Genomic DNA, 18,333 nt, shown 5'->3' with positions numbered 1-18,333 from the left:
TTGAAGTGTAACATTTCTTTCTTTTAAAAAGAGAGACTGATCTGAAGCAAATATTGCTAAATGTTAACATCTGTTTAATCTTGTGATCTTGTACATGCTTGTCTGTATGTTTCTGTACGTTAGGAATATTTCACAATTTCCTGCCCTGCTCCTTCCTTGAGCGTTCATTGTTTGCCTCCTACGCCCCAGGCATGGGGCTGGTGTTGGGGATACAGATATCGCCAAGCCCACCCACATCTTCAGTCTGTGAGAGGGATGGTGACAAATGCACCGAACACTCTAGTGCACGGGGTGCTCTGTAGAGAAGTCCTGCGGGCCCAGCCAGGGACAGGCTGCATCAGGCCTCAGCTTTCTTGGGGAAGGGGTCTTTGATATTTCCAGTGGATGTTTTGGAGGGTGCTGCAGACAATGCCAGTACTCACCTTATGCTTTGGGCCCTATCTTCAGTGTGCTCACTGAAAGACTTACAGCTGCCAGTGTAGCCCCGCCCCACACTCGGAAACCATTCTGTCCATGAAGGCAGCTGGCCCAAACTGCCGGGCAATTAACCAACGCCTCTTCCCTTCCACATCTCCCAGCAACACTCAACCAGTGATGGATGGGACCTGGTCTACAGATGTCCCGGATCCCTCACCCTTGAGCGGGATAACTCAGAGGCACACTTTCTCAGAACTCCCAGCAGGATTAAAGTCACCCCAGTAGTAAGAATGCACCTTCCTGTCCCTTCTCTGTCTTACTTCCCTACACACACTGCTCCCTCCAATTGCGATTTAGATTGCGTTTAAGTCTTTGTCTGAGGATCTGCTTCTGGGAAATCCAGATTGAGAGGGCAAGAAAGAAGGACCTGCCAAGGAAGTCTCGGGGAGGTTTCCACGAGGCAGAGCCACGGCCCCTGGCTAACTTACAACATCAGCAGGATGGCTGGAATGATCAGGCCTGGATTGGCGAGGAAAGCAAAAATCTTGCCCAGGAAGGTTGGGAAATCGTTTTCGACCGTCTCTTGGATGACGTCATACATTCTGTTTTTCCCACTGGAAAGAGGAGAGAATACATTATAGCGTGCTGTGAAGTTCATACGGCATAAACAACTGTGTCCATACCCTGGAGGGTCCAGGCTGCCACTCACAACTACTCTCCTGGAAGAACAGAGCTCTTCTCCACAGGGACTGCAGTGGAAAAAGCCCCCACGTGGGGCTGCCCTGTAGGCGAGGGCTTAGAGCTGCCTCAGCACCCTGGCTCCCCAGCTTCAAGTCCTCGGGGCCTCACAACCTCTCAAACTACCTCGGTCTCCTGTGCCTGGTACCTTCCTCGGCAAGATGAAAATGGGTTTTCTCCTATACTCTCATGGGAGAAAATGACCTGTGATGTAGCTATGAGACCAACATGGAGCTTCCTCTGGGTCCCTGGGCCTGGAGGCAGCTCTCCAGATACTGATGTGATGGACAGCCTCATGGTGACTCAAAAATACCTACAATTAGTCTTCAGATGAGAATTCCAGTATTGCCTAGGGCAGGCTCTTGGACTGTTCACAACAGTGATTTTGATTTTCTTCAAATACCTAAGAACCATTATGCAGACTGCCTTCTACAAATACCTGCCCAGAGATTACTGTCTGCTCCTGGCTTTTGGTTGGTAGCTTTGGTGCCAAGAACAGGAATTTATGGTTTGAAATTCCTGGTTTAAATCCTCTCTCCTCCATTTATTAGCTGTGGGACACCATGGACAATTTACTTACTCACTTTCTGCCTGTATTCATACCCTCACTCTCCCCACTAGAGCTGTACTTTTCTTTTAGAGGAGCACAGGCTCCGGACGCGCAGGCTCAGCGGCCATGGCTCACGGGCCCAGCCGCTCTGTGGCATGTGGGACCTTCCTGGACCGGGGCACGAACCTGTGTCCCCTGTATCGGCAGGTGGACTCTCAACCACTGCGGCACCAGGGAAGCCCGAGCTGTAATTTTCAATGTGGTTATTAAAATTAAATTAAAAATTCAGTTTCTTAGTCACACATTTCAAGGAGTCATGTGACTAATAGCTACTATATTTGAGGAGCAGATGTGGATTTTTTTCCCTCATATAGAAAGTTCTATTGGTTAGTGCTGCAGAGGTTTGATATCTTTGGGCAAGATATTGAAAATTTCTCTGCCCTGATTTCCTCGTCCGTATAATATAGTACAATAATAAAATAGTATATACAATATGGTATTATAAATATAATAACAGCATTTGTCTCAGATTGTTTAGAGGACATAGACATGAATTCATATAAAACATTGAGTATGGGGCTGTCAAATTATAAGTGCCCTCCAAAATGTTGCATCTAGAAGCTTCATTTTTCTCTTATGTGTCAATCAGGGGTTAGCAAACAATGGCCCATGGACCAAATTTGCCTTGCTACCTGTTTTTATAAGGCCTGTGGGCTAAGAATGGCTTTTATATTTTTAAATAACTGGAAAAATATCAAAAGAAGAATAATATTTTGTGACACATAAAAATTGAAGTATGAAATTCAAACTTCAGTGTCTGTAAATGTTTTATTGGAACACAGCCACGCTCATTTATTTATGTATAGTCTCTGGTTGTTTTTGTGCTATAATAGCAGAGATGAGTAGTTGTGTTAGCAAACATCTGCGGCCATCTCAATGCTTAGTACTGCTGCACAGCACACTACAAATTGCAATGATGTAGTTATAACATGACAGCATTTCAAGTGCCATGCATATCACCACATCATAACATTTAATTTATCATTAGTAGTATTATTTGGCTGTGCCCTGCAGCTTGCGGGATCTTAGTTCCTCGACCAGGAATTGAACCCGCACCCTCGCCAGTGAAAGTGCAGAGTCCTAACCACTGGACCACCAGGAAATCCCTATTATTTTTTAAATTACTACTGCATACCCATTTTGTAAAAACAAGAAAAGTGGACTTCAAATGTGATGCTTAAGTCACAAGAGAATGTGGATTATTTTGTCATTGAATTATGACATATTAGATGATGCATTAGTTTTCAGTGACTACTGTGTAACCAATTACCACACTGGAGGCTTAAAACAATACAAATTATTTTCTTACAGTTCTGGAGGCCAGAAAGTCTGAAATGGTTTCACTGGACTGAAACCAAGGTGTCAGCAGGGCTGCTCTCCTTTCAGAGGGAGGCTCTAGGGAAGAATCTGTTTCTTTTTCTCAACTTTTAGAGCTTCATTCCCTGCATTCCTTGGCTCATGGTCCCTTCCTCTATCTTCAAAGCTAGCAGCATAGAATCTTCAAATCTCTTTCTGCTTTCAAGGTCACATCACTTACTGCTCTTCTAAAGTCAAATATCTCTTTGCCTCCCTCTAATAAGGACACGTGATTTAGGGCCCATCTGGGTAATTCAGACAATCTCCCCATCTCAACATCCTTAATCAGATAAGCAAAGACCATTTTGATGTATAAGGTAACATCCACAGGTTCCAGGGATTAGGACCTGGATATCTTTGGGAGCCATTATTCAGCCCACCAGTCTGCTCTCTGGCCTCCAAACATTCACACTCATTCCACCTGCAAAATATATTCACCACCATCCCTACATGCCCCAGAGTCTCAACCTATTACAGCATCAACTCAGAGTCCAAAAATCTCATCTAAATATCATGGACTCAAAAGTCCCAAATCTCATCTAAATCAGGTGTAGGTGAGACTTCGGGTGTGATCCATTTTGGGGCAAAATTTCTCTCTATCTGTGGAGCTGTGAAACTAGAAAGCAAGTTATTTACTCCCAAAATACAATGGTGGGTCAACCATAGGATAACAGTTATAGATATTCCAATTCCAAAAGGAAGAAAATGGAAGGAAGAAAGGAATCACCAGTTCCCAGCAATTTTGAAGTCCAGTCAGCCAAATTCCATTAGATTTCAAAGGCCTGAGAATGATTTTCTCTCGGCTCAACCCTCTGTGCCTGCCTGCAGCTCTGCCCTCCAGGCCCAAGACTCTGGCCTCAGAGTCATCCTTCCTTTTTCTTGAAGAGTAGCACAGGTTTCAGCTGAGTAGATTTGATCAGCCTGTTTACTGACTATAGAATATCTGGAGTCCAACAGCTTTCCTCTTCTCTGCCCCTTTCAGTCCAAGCTCTGATACTGCTCATACAACAATCTCAAATACCTGGTGGGGCTTCCATGTATGTTGTGGGAATTCAGTCCATTACACAAGAGGGTCCTACACAGATCTTTCCTGGATAATTCCATTTCTATTTCTGGCTTCTGCTGAGATGGTTGAGAGGATCCGAGTTACATGCTTAAAAGAATCATCTGTGTGAATGAATATTCAGATCCTTCAGAAGCACTAGCAAAATGTTGTCCAGCCTCCTCCTTGGCTTTCTCCTTAGAGCATGCTTTCCTAACAGTGGACCTGTTTTTAGAGTCTTCTGCAAACTGGACAGACTGAGAATTTCCCAAATCATCAAGTCCTTGTTCCTTTTTGCTTATCAGTTCTTTCCTCAATTTATCTCTTTCTTCTCACATTTTTAGTATAAACAGCAAGAAGAAACTAGGCTGCACCTTCAACACTTTACTTAGAAATATCCTCAGCTATAATCTCCAAAATATACAAACAGATCATATAACTCAACAACAACAACAAAACAACCCAACTGAAAAATGGGCAGAAAACCTTAACAGACATTTCTCCAAAGAAGACATACAAATGGCCAGTAGGCACATGAAAAGATGCTCAATATCACCAATTATTAGAGAAATGCAAATCAAAACTACAATGAGGTACCACCTAACACTGGTCAGAATGGCCATCATTAAAAAGTCTACAAATAACAAATGCTGGAGAGAGTGTGGAGAAAAGGGAACCCTCTTACACTGTTGGTGGGAATGTAAGTTGGTGCAGCCACCATGAAAACAGTATGGAGGTTCCTCAGAAAACTAAAAATAGAACTACCATATGATCCAGCAATCCCACTCCTGGGCATATACCTGGACAAAACTATAATTCAAAAAGATACATGCACCCCTATATTCATAGAAGCACTATTCACAATAGCCAAGACATGGAAACAACCTAAAGGTCCATCGACAGATGAATGGATGAAGAAGATGTGGTACATATATACAATGGAATATTCCTCATCCATTAAAAAGAACAAAACAATGACATCTGCAGCAACATGGATACAACCAGAGATTATCATATTAAGTGAAGTAAGTCAGAAAGAGAAAGATAAATATATAATTACTTATATGTGGAATCTAAAATATGGCACAAATGAATTTATCTACAAAACAGAAACAGACTCACAGATATAGAGAACAGACTTGTGGTTGCCAAGGGGGAGAGAGGGAGGGGAAGGGATGGACTGGGAGTTTGGGATTAGTAGATGCAAACTATTATATATGGGATGGATAAACAACAAGGTCCTACTGTATAGCACAGGGAACTATATCCAATCTCCTGGAAAAAAAACATAATGAAAAAGAATATTAAAAACATGTATATATGTATATAACTAAATCACTTTGCTGTACAGTAGAAATTAGCACAACATTGTAAATCAACTATACTTCAATTAAAAAAAACAGAGAAAAAAGTTTTTACTAAGATTGATCTTCAAAAAAAAAAAAAAAAGAAGTATCCTCAGCTGTGGACTTCCCTGGCAGTCTAGTGGTTAAGACTCTGTGCTTCCACTGTAGGGGGCGTGGGTTCAATCCCTGGTCGGGGAATTAAGATCCCACATGCCACACGGTGCAACCAAAAAAGAAAAAAAAAAAGAAATATCCTCAGCTAAATATAGAAGTTTATCATTTACAAATTCAGCTTTCCATACAACTGAAGGACATAGTTTATCTAAGCTTTCTGTCTCTATATAACAAGGATACCCTTTCCTCTAGTTTCCAAAATCATGGTCCTCATTTACCAGTGATGAAGTAATTAAATTGTAGGAGCTGAAGGAATGTATTCAGAGAAAATATACTTAAGACTTTTAGATTTTCCAGCAAGAGCAGTTGCTTGAAGAGTTGAGGACATTCAAACACAAGGCAAGTGATCTCAGGTGGTTTTCTTTGGCTCTTAATGAGTCAATAGATGTTTCTGATACTGCTTAGTTGTTATTCGAGGAGTTAATGCCAAGTCTGAAGTGACTGAAGAATTAACTCCTATGAATATTCTGTGCAGGACATATATGGGTGAAATTTTCTCAAAGAAATTGAGAAAACACTAATTTAGTACAACTGAATGGAACGGAATTCAGTACAACCGAAATGAAGTGGAATCTGCTATGATGTGCTACAGCTGATAATGGTCAAACTATATGTAGAGCAGAAGTCAGAGCTGAACAAATTAACAAAGCTTGTGAAAATTTCAGTGTGTGCACACTGATTATTCATTTTCTTATTCATCAGTAAGTAATTTGTAGAAAATATTTGAATCTATCATGTACAATTGAGTCAATAGTGTCAATGGTAAACTTCATTTGCTCTCATGACTTAATCATTTTCATATCTGTGAATTTTTATCAGAAATAGAAACCGAATATCCTGACTTGCCCTACTGCACAGCAGTCCGATGGCTTGGCAGTAATAAAGCTTTATGGCAAATTTTTTTTCTATGGTGGTAGATGTGTTGCCATGTCTGGCACAAAAATTGATCTGGCAGCAAAGATGGCTATCTGGGCAGGACAACTGATTTTTGATGATACAGAATAGTAACTCTGAACCTCTATTATGTGAAATATCACCTCCTTCCCCTCAAAAGAATTCCATTCTTCTCATTGGTAGTCCTGTATTACAAAAAATTATACTCTATTATTATTATTATCATATTTTGAATTTTGCCAGTAAAAATGTTGTGGGCATTTGTTTCTCTCCTGTTATATAAGTACCTACATAATAGTCTTGATTTTGTCTCTTGATCCTCAAAGCCTAAAATATGTACTATCAGGTTCTAAAAGAAAAAAGTTAGCTGATCCCTGATGTAGATAATGCTTCCCACCTCATAGCATTGTTATGAGTACCAGCTACCCCGAATTCAGGCAGGGCTCAAGCTTAACAAATTCGTATATATGCCCTACTATGGGTTAGCACACTCCTCCAAGTACTTTACAGATAACAGCACACTAAACCCTCACAGCAACAACTGAAATAAAGTGGAATCTGCTGTGATGTGCTACAACTGATAATGGCCAAACTATATACAGAGGAGAAGAAGGCATAGCTGAACAAATTAACAAAGCTTGTGAAATTTTCCATCTCAGAGGCAATGAATCTGCTGTGTAACTTGCTCAAGATGACCCAGCTGGCAAACGACAGAGCCAGCTCTAGAGTCTATGCTCTAAATCAGGAGTGGGGGCAATTTTTCTCCAAAAAAGATTTTAGGCTTTGTGAGCCAGATGGCCTCTGTTGGAACTACTCAAATTCTACTGGTGTAGTTAGAGAGCAGCCATAGATTATTTGTAAGCAAATGAGTGAGGTTGTGTCCTAATAAAACTTTATTTACAAAAACAGGTGGTCTGGATTCGGTCCACGGGATGTAGTTTACCAACCCTTACTTTTAACTATACACTCTACAATGCTGCCCATCTCACTCATTTATCTTGCCTGCCTGGATCTGGTCCCAACCCTAAAAGTGAATTTCTGCCAGGTGAAGGGTCTGGTTCAAGCACTGACCATAAATTTTCTCCTAGACACTGGGTGTAAAGCAGGGAGAAAGGAAGAAAAAAAAAATCACACTTGCATGGAGCTTATGGTCTGGTGGGGGAGATGGACAGCAAACAAGATGAAAAAACAAAAAGAATGGCATGCTAGATGTTGGTAAAGAGATGTGATAAACAGAAGTAATGACAAGACGTGCGTGTGTGTGTGTGTGTGTGTGTGTGTGTGTGTGACTTCAGTTAGGGTCTCCAGGGAAGGCCTGAAAAGGTGACCATTGAGTAAAATTCAGAAGCAAGTGAGAGGACAGCTGTGAAAATGCTTGAGGGATGAATGTTCTCGCTGTTGGTGTTTTTTTTGTTTTGTTTTTCTGTACGCGGGCCTCTCACTGTTGTGGCCTCTCCCGTTGCGGAGCACAGGCTCCAGACACGCAGGCTCAGTGGCCATGGCTCACGGGCCCAGTCGCTCTGCGGCATGTGGGATCTTCCTGGACCAGGACATAAACCCGTGTCCCCTGCATCGGCAGGCGGACTCTCAACCACTGCGCCACCAGGGAAGCCCTGTTGGTGGGTTTTATCAGAAGAGTGACAGGAAGGAGGTGGCAGCCACGTGTCCTCCTGGGCTCCACTCGTGGGTCCCTTCCTCTGCTATCTGGGTGTCAGCTGTCAGGGCCTCAGGGAGCAGAAGAAGCAAGAGTGGGGCAGGTGGCGAGGGCCAGACACGACACGGGCCTACTCACTGGCCTCCTGCCTGGAACAGGTGGGTGGTCTGGGCAAAGGGGCACCGGCTGAACCTTTGCACCCAGAGCCCAGCCCTCCAAACCTTGCTCAGGAAGAAGCCTAAAGAAGCTTCTGCCACTTCTGCCATGTGGTTGTCCCTCAGCCTGGTGCCCAGGCCTCCTGCCACTCAGCCTGGTCCTCCACTCTGGATCCAGCCCCCCTTCCCTTCTATCTGGACCCCCGTTCAGCCCCATCACACTCTGCTGTGAGCTCTCCTGCTAACGACTCCTCTGAGCTCCCACAGCCCTTGCTGTGGGGCACCAAGCACAGGGCTTTATCAAGGTCAGTCTGTTATAAACTGAGAAGTGTCAGTTCAGCATTTCCCAAAGCGTGTTGATCCACCTTAGTAGGCAGGGTTGGGACTGGAATGAGGCAGGTGAGGCCCTGGGGTGCACAGTTTAAGGAGGTACTGCCCTCGGGGTTGTGCAGGTGCAAGGTGGGCACCTTACTAGCCTCACCCTCCTCCCTGCCCTAGATGGTGTTCCATGGAGCAAGGGTCTGTGGTCAGCAGGGACGGAAGCACCGGCTTGCACACGGTCTCTCACTGCACTTTTCTTCAGAGCCTTGAATAAAGGAGTGTGCATTGTGCATTTCTAAGCGAGGAGGTGGCAGATAAAAGGGGCAGCATGTCCCAAACTCTTGAACCACAGAATCCCTTTTTATGCAGAAAAGAAAGGGCTTTGTTTTCAGAGGGTGTCGCATTTGGAAATTGAGCAGTAGATGCACATTCTCTCTCCATCTACCTCCTTACATAGTTGTTTATCTCTTTATATACAATGTCCAGTCTCTGAAACTAGTCTGGCTTATACCTTGAGCCTACAGTGCTCTGTAGAGCATGAGGGCCCTGTCAAGAGTCTCAGTAGCGGCTTCACATTTGAATGGGACTTGTAAATGTACGGTCGTTTCATTTTCAGAATGCCCCCTGTTACTCATCCCACGGCAAGGCAATCCAGGGCAGTAGGCTATCCATATGTTAAAAGGTTAGAGCTGTGCTGTCCAATATGGTAGCCATTAGCCACTGGTGGTTATTTAAATTAAAATTAATTTAAATGAAATAAAATTAGAAATTCAATTCTTGGTCCTCATTTCAAGTGCTCAACAGCCACATGGTGGCTACCATATTGGATGGCACAGACATAGAACACCTCCATCCTGCAGAAAGCTCTGTTGAACAGCATTAATGATTTTCCCAAAGCTCCATGGCCTTTCGCAGGCTGACGTGACACCAGAACTGGAATTCTGAGCCTGAGATCTCTGAGCAGACTGCCCTGGGAGAGGAGGTGCCCTCCTGCAACTGAGGCTGTGCACCTGAATGGCCCGCAGTCAAAGGAGGGTGGAAGGGACATGACGGTGTAGGCCACCGGCAGGAGGCTGAGGAAAAGCACCAGCAGCAAGAGGCCCATGTAGAAGTTGTTGGATCGGGAGGCTTTGAACACGCGTTCGTGGGGGACGTTGCTGCTCATCACTGCCCAGCACTGGAAGTACATGGAGGTCAGCAGGCGCAGCACGTTGATGCCCACCAGTCCTGGGGCATAGAAGGAGCCCATCCTGGAAGGGCAGAGACCGCACACCTGGTTGGCTCGACAGCAGAAGAGGCCGGGGAAGGACGACACAAGGAAACGGGACTGATGGGCTAGGGGCAGGAGGCCTTGTTGCTTTCTCTGTAGGTCCCAAGGGAAGGGGTCTCCCATTTAACCAGGACATTTATCACCAAGCCATAGCCATCCATTCCTCAGGACAGGGACTCTCTGAGCATTCCTGGCTTGGGTTCTGGCCAGGATTTTACCACTGCCCCACCGCCAGGCATGGAGCAAATTACATGGCCTCTTGTCTGTTTCTCCATGGTGTCCATGAAACAGCACTGCTGCTCAGAAAAGTATTTGACGTCCTTAACTTAAAAGAATTGGACATTGGCTTGCTATGAGCCTTTGAAAGCCTTTGGCTGAAGTCAGGCAGCCTCCTCTAACTCCTTCTCAGAGGGAAGTTCCTCAGTTCATTTATCTCCCTCCCTCCTCTCTTTCCTTTCCTCCCCTTCCTTCTCCCTCCCTCCCTTTCCTTCTCTTCTTTCTTTCCCACCCGACTTTTTTTTCCTTCTTCCCTCTCTCCTCCCTCTTTCCTCCCTCTTCCTTTTTTCCTTCTCTCTCCCTAGCTCTTCTCTCCCCTCTCTACATATATGGTAGCAAGTGGGTAGGCCAGACATTGTCCTGGTTCTCCTCTAGTCCTGTTCAAGCAAAAGAAGGGAGCTCAGAGAGGCCAGATGATTTGTCTAGCCTCTCTCTAGCTGGTTGAAAGGCAAAGCCTGGGATTCCAGCTTTTTGACTCCCCAAATGAGGTGATCACCAGAGGAAATTGATAACTCACCAGATCATTCCTTGGTTGAAGATCAAACCAAGCACATTTCCACTAATATCAAACTCAGCATATGAGGGCTGGAGGGAGAGAGAGAGAGAGTAGAGAGAGAAAGTCTGTTAGGTCGTGTCAGCCAGACCCCACTACCGGTCAACTGACCAAGCCACTCCATCCCAAAGAGCCTGCTCTGGTGACCAGAGAGGAACCTTAGATTCAGATTTCTATTTCTTTAACATGTTTTCAAATTTTAAAAAAGAGTTTTCAAGTTCTCAAACTTGAAACTTTCTTCAGTGTCTTCTCCAATGAAAATAATGAGAATTTTTTGGGAATTCCATGGCAGTGAAGTGGTTAGGACTCCACACTTCCACTGCAGGGGTCTGGGTTCAATCCCTGGTTGGGATATTAAGATCCCGCAAGCTGTGCAGCATAGTCAAACTAAAAAAAAAAAAACAGAGAGAGAATTTTTACTTTTTATGGCCTTCAGGCTGACAGTGTGTTCTTGGGAGGCCCCAAGAGAACATTTTATCAATGTTCTAATCAGAAATGTAACTTGAAATTATAAGCAAGGAGTAAATCAAATAAATAACAAAATGCAAATAATTAAATGAGGAGTCAAATGTAAAGAAAGCTTTAAAAACAAAATAAATAAATCCTCCAATTCTCTTTTCTCCTTCTCATCATTTTTTCAAATTAATTAATTAATTAATTTTTGGCTGCGTTGGGTCTTTGCTGCTGCACGTAGGCTTTCTCTCTAGTTGTGGTGAGCAGGGGCTACTCTTCGTTGCGGTGCACGGGCTTCTCATTGTGGTGGCTTCTCTTGTTATGGAGCATGGGCTCTAGGCGCACACGCTTCAGTAGTTGTGGCTCGCGGGCTCTAGAGCGCAGGCTCAGTAGTTGTGATGTACGGGCTTAGTTGCTCCATGGTATGTGGGATCTTCCCGGACTAGGGATCGAAACCGTGTCCCCTGCATTGGTAGGCAGATTCTTAACCACTGCACCACTAAGGAAACCCCACTGTCATCTTCTTTTTCATGGAAAGGAAACACCTCAGCCAGATGCAGATTTTCAACCTGACTCTGATTTTCAGAGTTTTGGAAATTTGTCAACTGTTTGAAAGAACATAAAGTGTGTGAGCATTAGGGAGTAGTCGGTGTCCTTGTGAGGCCACCTGAAACCTGCTTCCCAATTTGTCTTCCAGAAATGGAGATAAAAAGTGACAAGAATGAGAGAAGGAGGAAAACAAAGTGAGGAGAGAGAGAAGGAAAGTCAGGTGAGCGTGGATTAAAGGAAGAAACATGCAGAATCCAAATATAGGAGGGTTAAATCTTGGGAATTTAAAATTTAACATTTGAAAATATTAAAAATACTTTTTAGGGCTTCCCGGGTGGTGCAGTGGTTGAGAGTCCGCCTGCCGATGCAGGGGACACGGGTTCGTGCCCTGGTCCAGGAAGAACCCACATGCCACGGAGTGGCTGGGCCCGTGAGCCATGGCCGCTGAGCCTGCGCGTCCGGAGCCTGTGCTCCGCAACGGGAGAGGCCACAACAGTGAGAGGCCCGCGTAACGCAAAAAAAACAAACAAACCAAAAAATACTTTTTATCTACTGGATTTTATGTCCTGCTTAGAAAAAATGAAATACTACTCCACAGAGTAGAGACTGTCATTAAGCATCTAAAGAAATGCACAGAATGCATCTGACTGTAACAGAAAGGATGATTGGAACGCCTTTCTGCACAATGTCCATGAAGTGGTGACCTACAAATCCAGCCTCCAGGTCCCAGCACCAGCAGTAGTTCATGAACCGGACAAAGCAAGCCCGCAGGAAGTCCCCCAGCAGGATGGTGATACACGTTACCAGCATGTCCGACACTGTCAGCCTCATGAATTCCTGCGAGGAGGAACATAGAGAAAGGGGATGGTCAGGGTTTGACCATGCCTGCTTCTCCCAACTGACTGCATGCCAACGCTCCCCCACCCACTCTTATTCTTCTCTGTGACCCTCTGATTAATGGTCGTGCAGATAAAAGACCCCATGCTTTGAAAAATGCTTACTATAGGTTCCAGCTCTACAAGTTACTAATTCATTGCTTTGGAATAGTCTCTGAACCTTTTGAAGTTGATACATTAACCTTGCAGGGTTACTGGGAAAGTTAGTGATTATGTATGCAAATTGCCTAGCAGTTGGCAATACCCAGTATTTGGTAGTTATCAGCACTATTGCATAGATGTGGGATCTGAAGGCTCACTCCTTGCTTCCCCCATCTGCTCTGAAGTGCCAGCTGCCGCAGCTAAGACTGAATCTGACCACTGTCCCTGGGGACAGCTGCTGGTTTTCTTCACCCCCTGCTAACTGGATTTTTTTTGGGGGGTATGTAGAGAAAATAATGTAGGTTTTTCACAGAGGCACATAGAAGAAGAGCCAAAAGCAAAGGAACAAAGTTTTCTTTGATGTGTAGAGTACATATAATTTATTAATTCTTTTTGAAAAGTTGGAAAGATCTACCCGACTTCATCACAATCTTTAAGACATCTAATAGACTTGGAGTTCCCAGGGGACACAGGGTCTGCTCTATTCATTTTTGTATCTTCCAAGATGATTAATAAATGCTTGCTGGATGAACAGCTGATGAGTTTTCAGGGTTTTTCCTTAACAAGAATTCAGACTCTTACTCTTAAGTAAAACACAAACTGACTTGTATCAGGTCTCCACGTCTATGCAAGGTGATGCTCTGGGGCCTGGGGTGAAGGTGGTGGTGGACATAGGTGAGCAGGACATTATGCCTCAAACCCATCATTACCAACAAACTCAGAAGGAAACAAGTTTTAATCAGTGATGGGCATTCAGGGAGGAGGGCAAGAGAGATGCCTTCCAAGATGTGAGGAAGGAAAAGAGAAATTCTATAGCAGAATATTCCAAAGGAATCATATAGGTAACAAACTCTCTTTTGTCTTCTAAAGAGGGTAGGTTTCACTGACTTGAAGGTTTTCTCTGTTACACACTGTGATGGGTTTAGAAATGTGAGCTGCTCTACATATTAAAGATGAGGACGATTTGAAGAGAATGGGGGAATTTAGACTGGAGGAGATGAGAAGTCATGAGTCTGAGCCTTCTGTGAAGGAAGCAGGGAGAAAAAGCCCCCAGGACCCCGTGGAAAGGAAACCCTGCCTCAGGAAAATATCTGCTGTTGGACTTGTAGGCAGTGTTTGATGAAGTGTGTGATATAATCCTCTCCTCTATGGGACTTCATCAACCTCCGTTAAGAACACTGTTGTCCAATGCTCTATGGGCATGGATTCTTCAGGGGTGGCAGGTGAATAGAAACCCCATGCAAAGAGATGGAGTTGAGGAAGAGAAGGCAGCTGATCCCTGTGTTACCTGTGAATACTTCAAGTTTCTGCCTAGGAAGGCAAAGAACACTAGCCTTTGAAGTCCACACTGTGTAAGCTACAGGAACAGTAGTGAAAGTGGATAAGGGGAAATGGTCGTTGTTAATTTTTGACAATCTAATGAAAATCTTTAATTCTCTTTACAGAAAAATGCACAGATGCATATACACACAAAATCTTGTATACAACTTTTAGGAGTTGTATTCATGATTTCCAGGTGGAGAACCTCAGGCTTTCAGTGAAATCTGCAGTAAAACTCCAAATAAATCCAAGTGGTATTAGACTGCTAGAAGAAGCACAGAGAGAAATGTTTGGGACACTGAAAAAAAGATAATGTGAAAAGGTGGAACTTTCCTAAGAAATGCTAGCTTGACATTTTGGTGGCTTAAAAATGGAAACATCAAGAAGGGACAACGAAGAACTGAGAACAGGGATCATCTTTTCAGGAGAGCGTAACTACTCACAATGCCCACAGCTGTCTCCCAGCAAGAACCCCGGGGCACATCTGCAGGGTGTAGGGGTGGCCGGGGGACGCTCTCATTCCAACCCGAGGAGTTGTAGTAGTGAAACAGAGTCCAGTGAGTGATGTTCTTTATTGTCTCTTCGTTAGAAAGCTAGAATGGAAGATGGAGATGTGGGGTTGGAAGGAGCCAGGGAAGGTCCAATGTTTCTACAGGAACAACAAATAGAGCCAGCATATGCCACAACCCTACCATCTAGCCCCTGCCCTACCCCTCAACAGGTCTCTCCAGAAATGCCCTCCCAGCCTTTCAATCTATAGAGGAGAGGGGGGCAACTGGCTAAAGTCCTTGTGTCTTTTCCAGGAAGTTTTCTTCTCTGTTATTAGTCATCTGTCCCTTCATCCATTTGTCCATCCATTCAGTTACTCATTGTTCTTTTGAGATTAATTTATTCAGGGTCTATTCTGGGCCTATAAGGCAATGGTGACACAAGAGTGAACAGGAGTGACACAGGAGTGAACGGAGCTTTCCTCAGAAAGTTCATTGTCTAGTAAGTGACAGAGATGAACAGACAATTACAGACCAGAGTGATAAGAGCTGTGGGAAATTTTCTTTGGGGACTGAGGAAATCCACATCAGACAACAGGGCCCTTCCTGGGGGCAGTGACATCTGAGCCACACCGCAGGAGGATTAGTCAACTAGTCAAACACGGGGAGAAGGATGGAGAGAGAAGCAAGAGAGAATTTTGCCCCGTGGAGGAAATGTGAGGCTCAGGAGGGTGAAGGAGTTTACTAGGGTAGGAGGGAAGCAAGAAATGAAGATGGAGAGTAGGCAACGGTCAGATCCAGTCACTTCCATGCTGAGAAACTTCCAGTAGCTTCCTGTTAACCTCAGGAAAAAGTTCATGAGGAGGGACGTGTGGGAAAGAGGAGCATCATAATCTGGCCCTTCCCCCAATTTCACTTTTCACTTCTTCCCCTCCACTCTATTGTTCAGCTAACTCATAGTTCCCTGTGTGCATGAGCTGTTCCCTCTGCTTTTTCCAAGGTCTGCTAAGATCCCCCACGGTGGGGTTTGCAGCCCCTCCTGTGTACTGCCACACTGCCCGGGGCTTGCTCCCACTGAAGCACCTGCCCCAGCATGCTTCGATGAATGAGTCTGTCTCCCCTGGAACAGGACCGTGTCTTACTCTCTGCTGTACCCCCAGGGCCTGGCTTGGTGGGTACGCTATATCCACCTGGTGAGCAGTGATGAAAGGTTAACTCAACCATGACTTATCAGCTCAGTGGGCACATACTGGGCTGGTAAACATTTATGGTAGCTAAGAAACAATATGGAAAAGCCTGCAGATAAAATATTAAGGGTACCAAATGACATGCAGATGATGTGAAAAAGCCTAAGAAAAAGACAGTAAAGAACTGAAGCAAAATGTTAACAATTGGGTCATAGGAATCTGGTGATATTTTTCTTCATTTTACTTTTCTGACCTTTCCAAAAAATTTTAAATTGATATAAATTATGCACAAGGAAATTATTATATTTAAAAAAGAAATTTGGTGGGCACTAGGAATTGGGGGGATGTTTGTGGTCTTTACCTTCAGGTGGACGTCATCCATCAGGGCCAAAAGAAACGTGTAGAGGTTTCCCAGGAAGAGTGCAAAGATGCGTCCCAGCTGCCACTTCAGTCCAATGCGTGGGTGGTAATTCTCCAGGGCAGCAATGGTTTCAAACAGAGGGGGACAAAACATCCCAAGCAGGGACATCACAATTTCTACCTGAGAAATTGGGAGAGCTGGGTTAGTTTTGTCATCAATATCACTTGCTTCTCCACCATCTCTGCACCCCCAGGGCCATGCATCTCCATCTCCTTTTTGCCCCCTCCTCTGCCTCTGGAAATGCCCCGGGGTCTCCACAACTTGCTCTATGACCCTGGCGAAGGCACCAACAAGCCCTGAGCAGTCAGTGTATGTTCCACAGGTCCTAACTGCTCTGTGACTGGTTGTCACCACGATTGCTGTTATTAGCATTGATAAAAATAGCAAACTATCTTTGAGAAGTAAATGAATTAACATATGGGACAGTGCTTCGTATTCTGTAAAAGCTGTGAGCTAGGTAAGAATCTCCTCATCTCAGGAGCATGCAAGACCAGAAATTCAGATCACAGAACGGAACCAACAGTAGAGGGATGTGGTGCAGGGTGTGGCCTTTGGGGTCAGCTTCATTCACACATCTGGTGGTGGATTTGCTGTCACCTAAGGTGATGAGATAATTGGGCCATGTGCCGCTCATCATTTAGGAGGCTAGCTGGGCATCATTCACATGGTGGAGGTCTCAGGTTCCCAAGAGAGCAAGTTCTAAAATACAAGCACTTTTCAAGTCTGCTTGTATCATTGCTGCTACTGTTTCACTGACTAAGGCAAGGGATGGGGAAACAGATTTCACCTCTTCATGGGAGGAACTAGAAAACCACATTGCAAAAAAATGTGGATACAAGGATGGGAAGAATTTGTAGCTATTTTTGCCAACTACCACAGATGTCAAATTCCCAGGAGAGATTTATGGATTCAATGCAAGTGCAATAAAACCTTAATGTGTGTTATTGTGGATCTTGATGAGAGAACTCACTCTGTCAGATATCAAGACATACTATAAAGCCATAGTTTATCAGTGTGTTATTAGTGCAAGAATAGACAAATAGACCAATGGAACAGAAAAGGAAGCCCAGAATCACACCCATGCATTACTAGACAATTGATTTATAAGCGATGTAATTTCACTTTTTAAAATTAGTCCAATAGTCCAGAATTCAATAATTCAGCTGAATGGCATAGGAACCAGGGTAATTTCAGTATTTTCCTGAAATATTCACTTCAGCAGAGATGCCCTCCTCACCTCATTTCTTTCATACCAGCTGACATTCTGCATTTTGGAGAATTCTTGGGATCGTTTCACCACAAAGTAAATGAGGTACCCACTTCCACACAAACAGCAGATGATGAGAAAGTTGGCCAGGACACGGAGAAATCTTGTCAGATGGACATTTTCTTCTTTGTTACTCTCTTGTTCATCCACTATTGATTCCTTGATGTGTGAAAATGAGATGTGAATAATAACAAGAAACCACTGTTGTTGGGTTCCTTGAGATTACTACTTTCTATATTTCCAGAAATGAAAGAATTCAGAGGGGGTGGTATATGGATAATTCTTTTCTTTAAGAAAATATATTTTGAATAGGTGAGGGAGATTAAGAGGTACAAACTTCCAGGTGAAAAATAAATGTCACGAGTATGAAATGTACAAAGTGGGAAATATAATTAATGACTATGTAATATCTTTGTAGGGTGACATATTATAACTAGACTTACCATGGTGGTCATTTTGAATTGTAGAGAAATATCACTCTGCTGTATAACAGGAACTAACATAGTGTTGTAAGTCAATTATACTCAGCAAACAAACAAACAAACAAACAAACATATAGAAAAAGAGATCAGATTTGTGGTTACCAGAGGTGTGGGATGGGGTGGATGGAGGGAGAACTGGAGGAAGGCAGTCAAAAGATACAAACTTCTAGTTACAAGATAAATAAGTACTAGGGATGTAAGGTACATGTTAAATATAATTAACACTGCTGTATGTTATATATGAAAGTTGTTAGAGTAAATCCGGAATTCTCATCACAGGAAAAATTTTTTTTTTCTATTTCTTTAATTTTGTATCTATATGA

General features: G+C 43.8%; 1 protein-coding gene across 1 annotated transcript in view; it reads right to left on the bottom strand.

Annotated features, from left to right (window-relative positions):
- TMC2 (transmembrane channel like 2) overlaps window positions 1-18,333 on the bottom strand; it is a gene marked incomplete at its 5' end in the record, with an annotated part of 81,093 nt that overhangs the window by 8,454 nt on the left and 54,306 nt on the right. Inside the window, 7 exons of the mRNA XM_079945434.1 lie at window positions 906-1,031; window positions 9,718-9,957; window positions 10,771-10,838; window positions 12,517-12,645; window positions 14,609-14,758; window positions 16,202-16,381; window positions 17,499-17,687. Coding sequence (XP_079801560.1) covers window positions 906-1,031; window positions 9,718-9,957; window positions 10,771-10,838; window positions 12,517-12,645; window positions 14,609-14,758; window positions 16,202-16,381; window positions 17,499-17,687 — 1,082 coding nt within the window. The remainder of the gene's footprint in view (window positions 1-905; window positions 1,032-9,717; window positions 9,958-10,770; window positions 10,839-12,516; window positions 12,646-14,608; window positions 14,759-16,201; window positions 16,382-17,498; window positions 17,688-18,333) is intronic.

The sequence above is a fragment of the Stenella coeruleoalba genome (assembly GCF_951394435.1).
Source record: "Stenella coeruleoalba genome assembly, chromosome: 15".
Taxonomy (NCBI): domain Eukaryota; kingdom Metazoa; phylum Chordata; class Mammalia; order Artiodactyla; family Delphinidae; genus Stenella; species Stenella coeruleoalba.
Note: the sequence above shows the minus strand (reverse complement) of the source record. Positions and strands in the feature narration are given on the sequence as shown.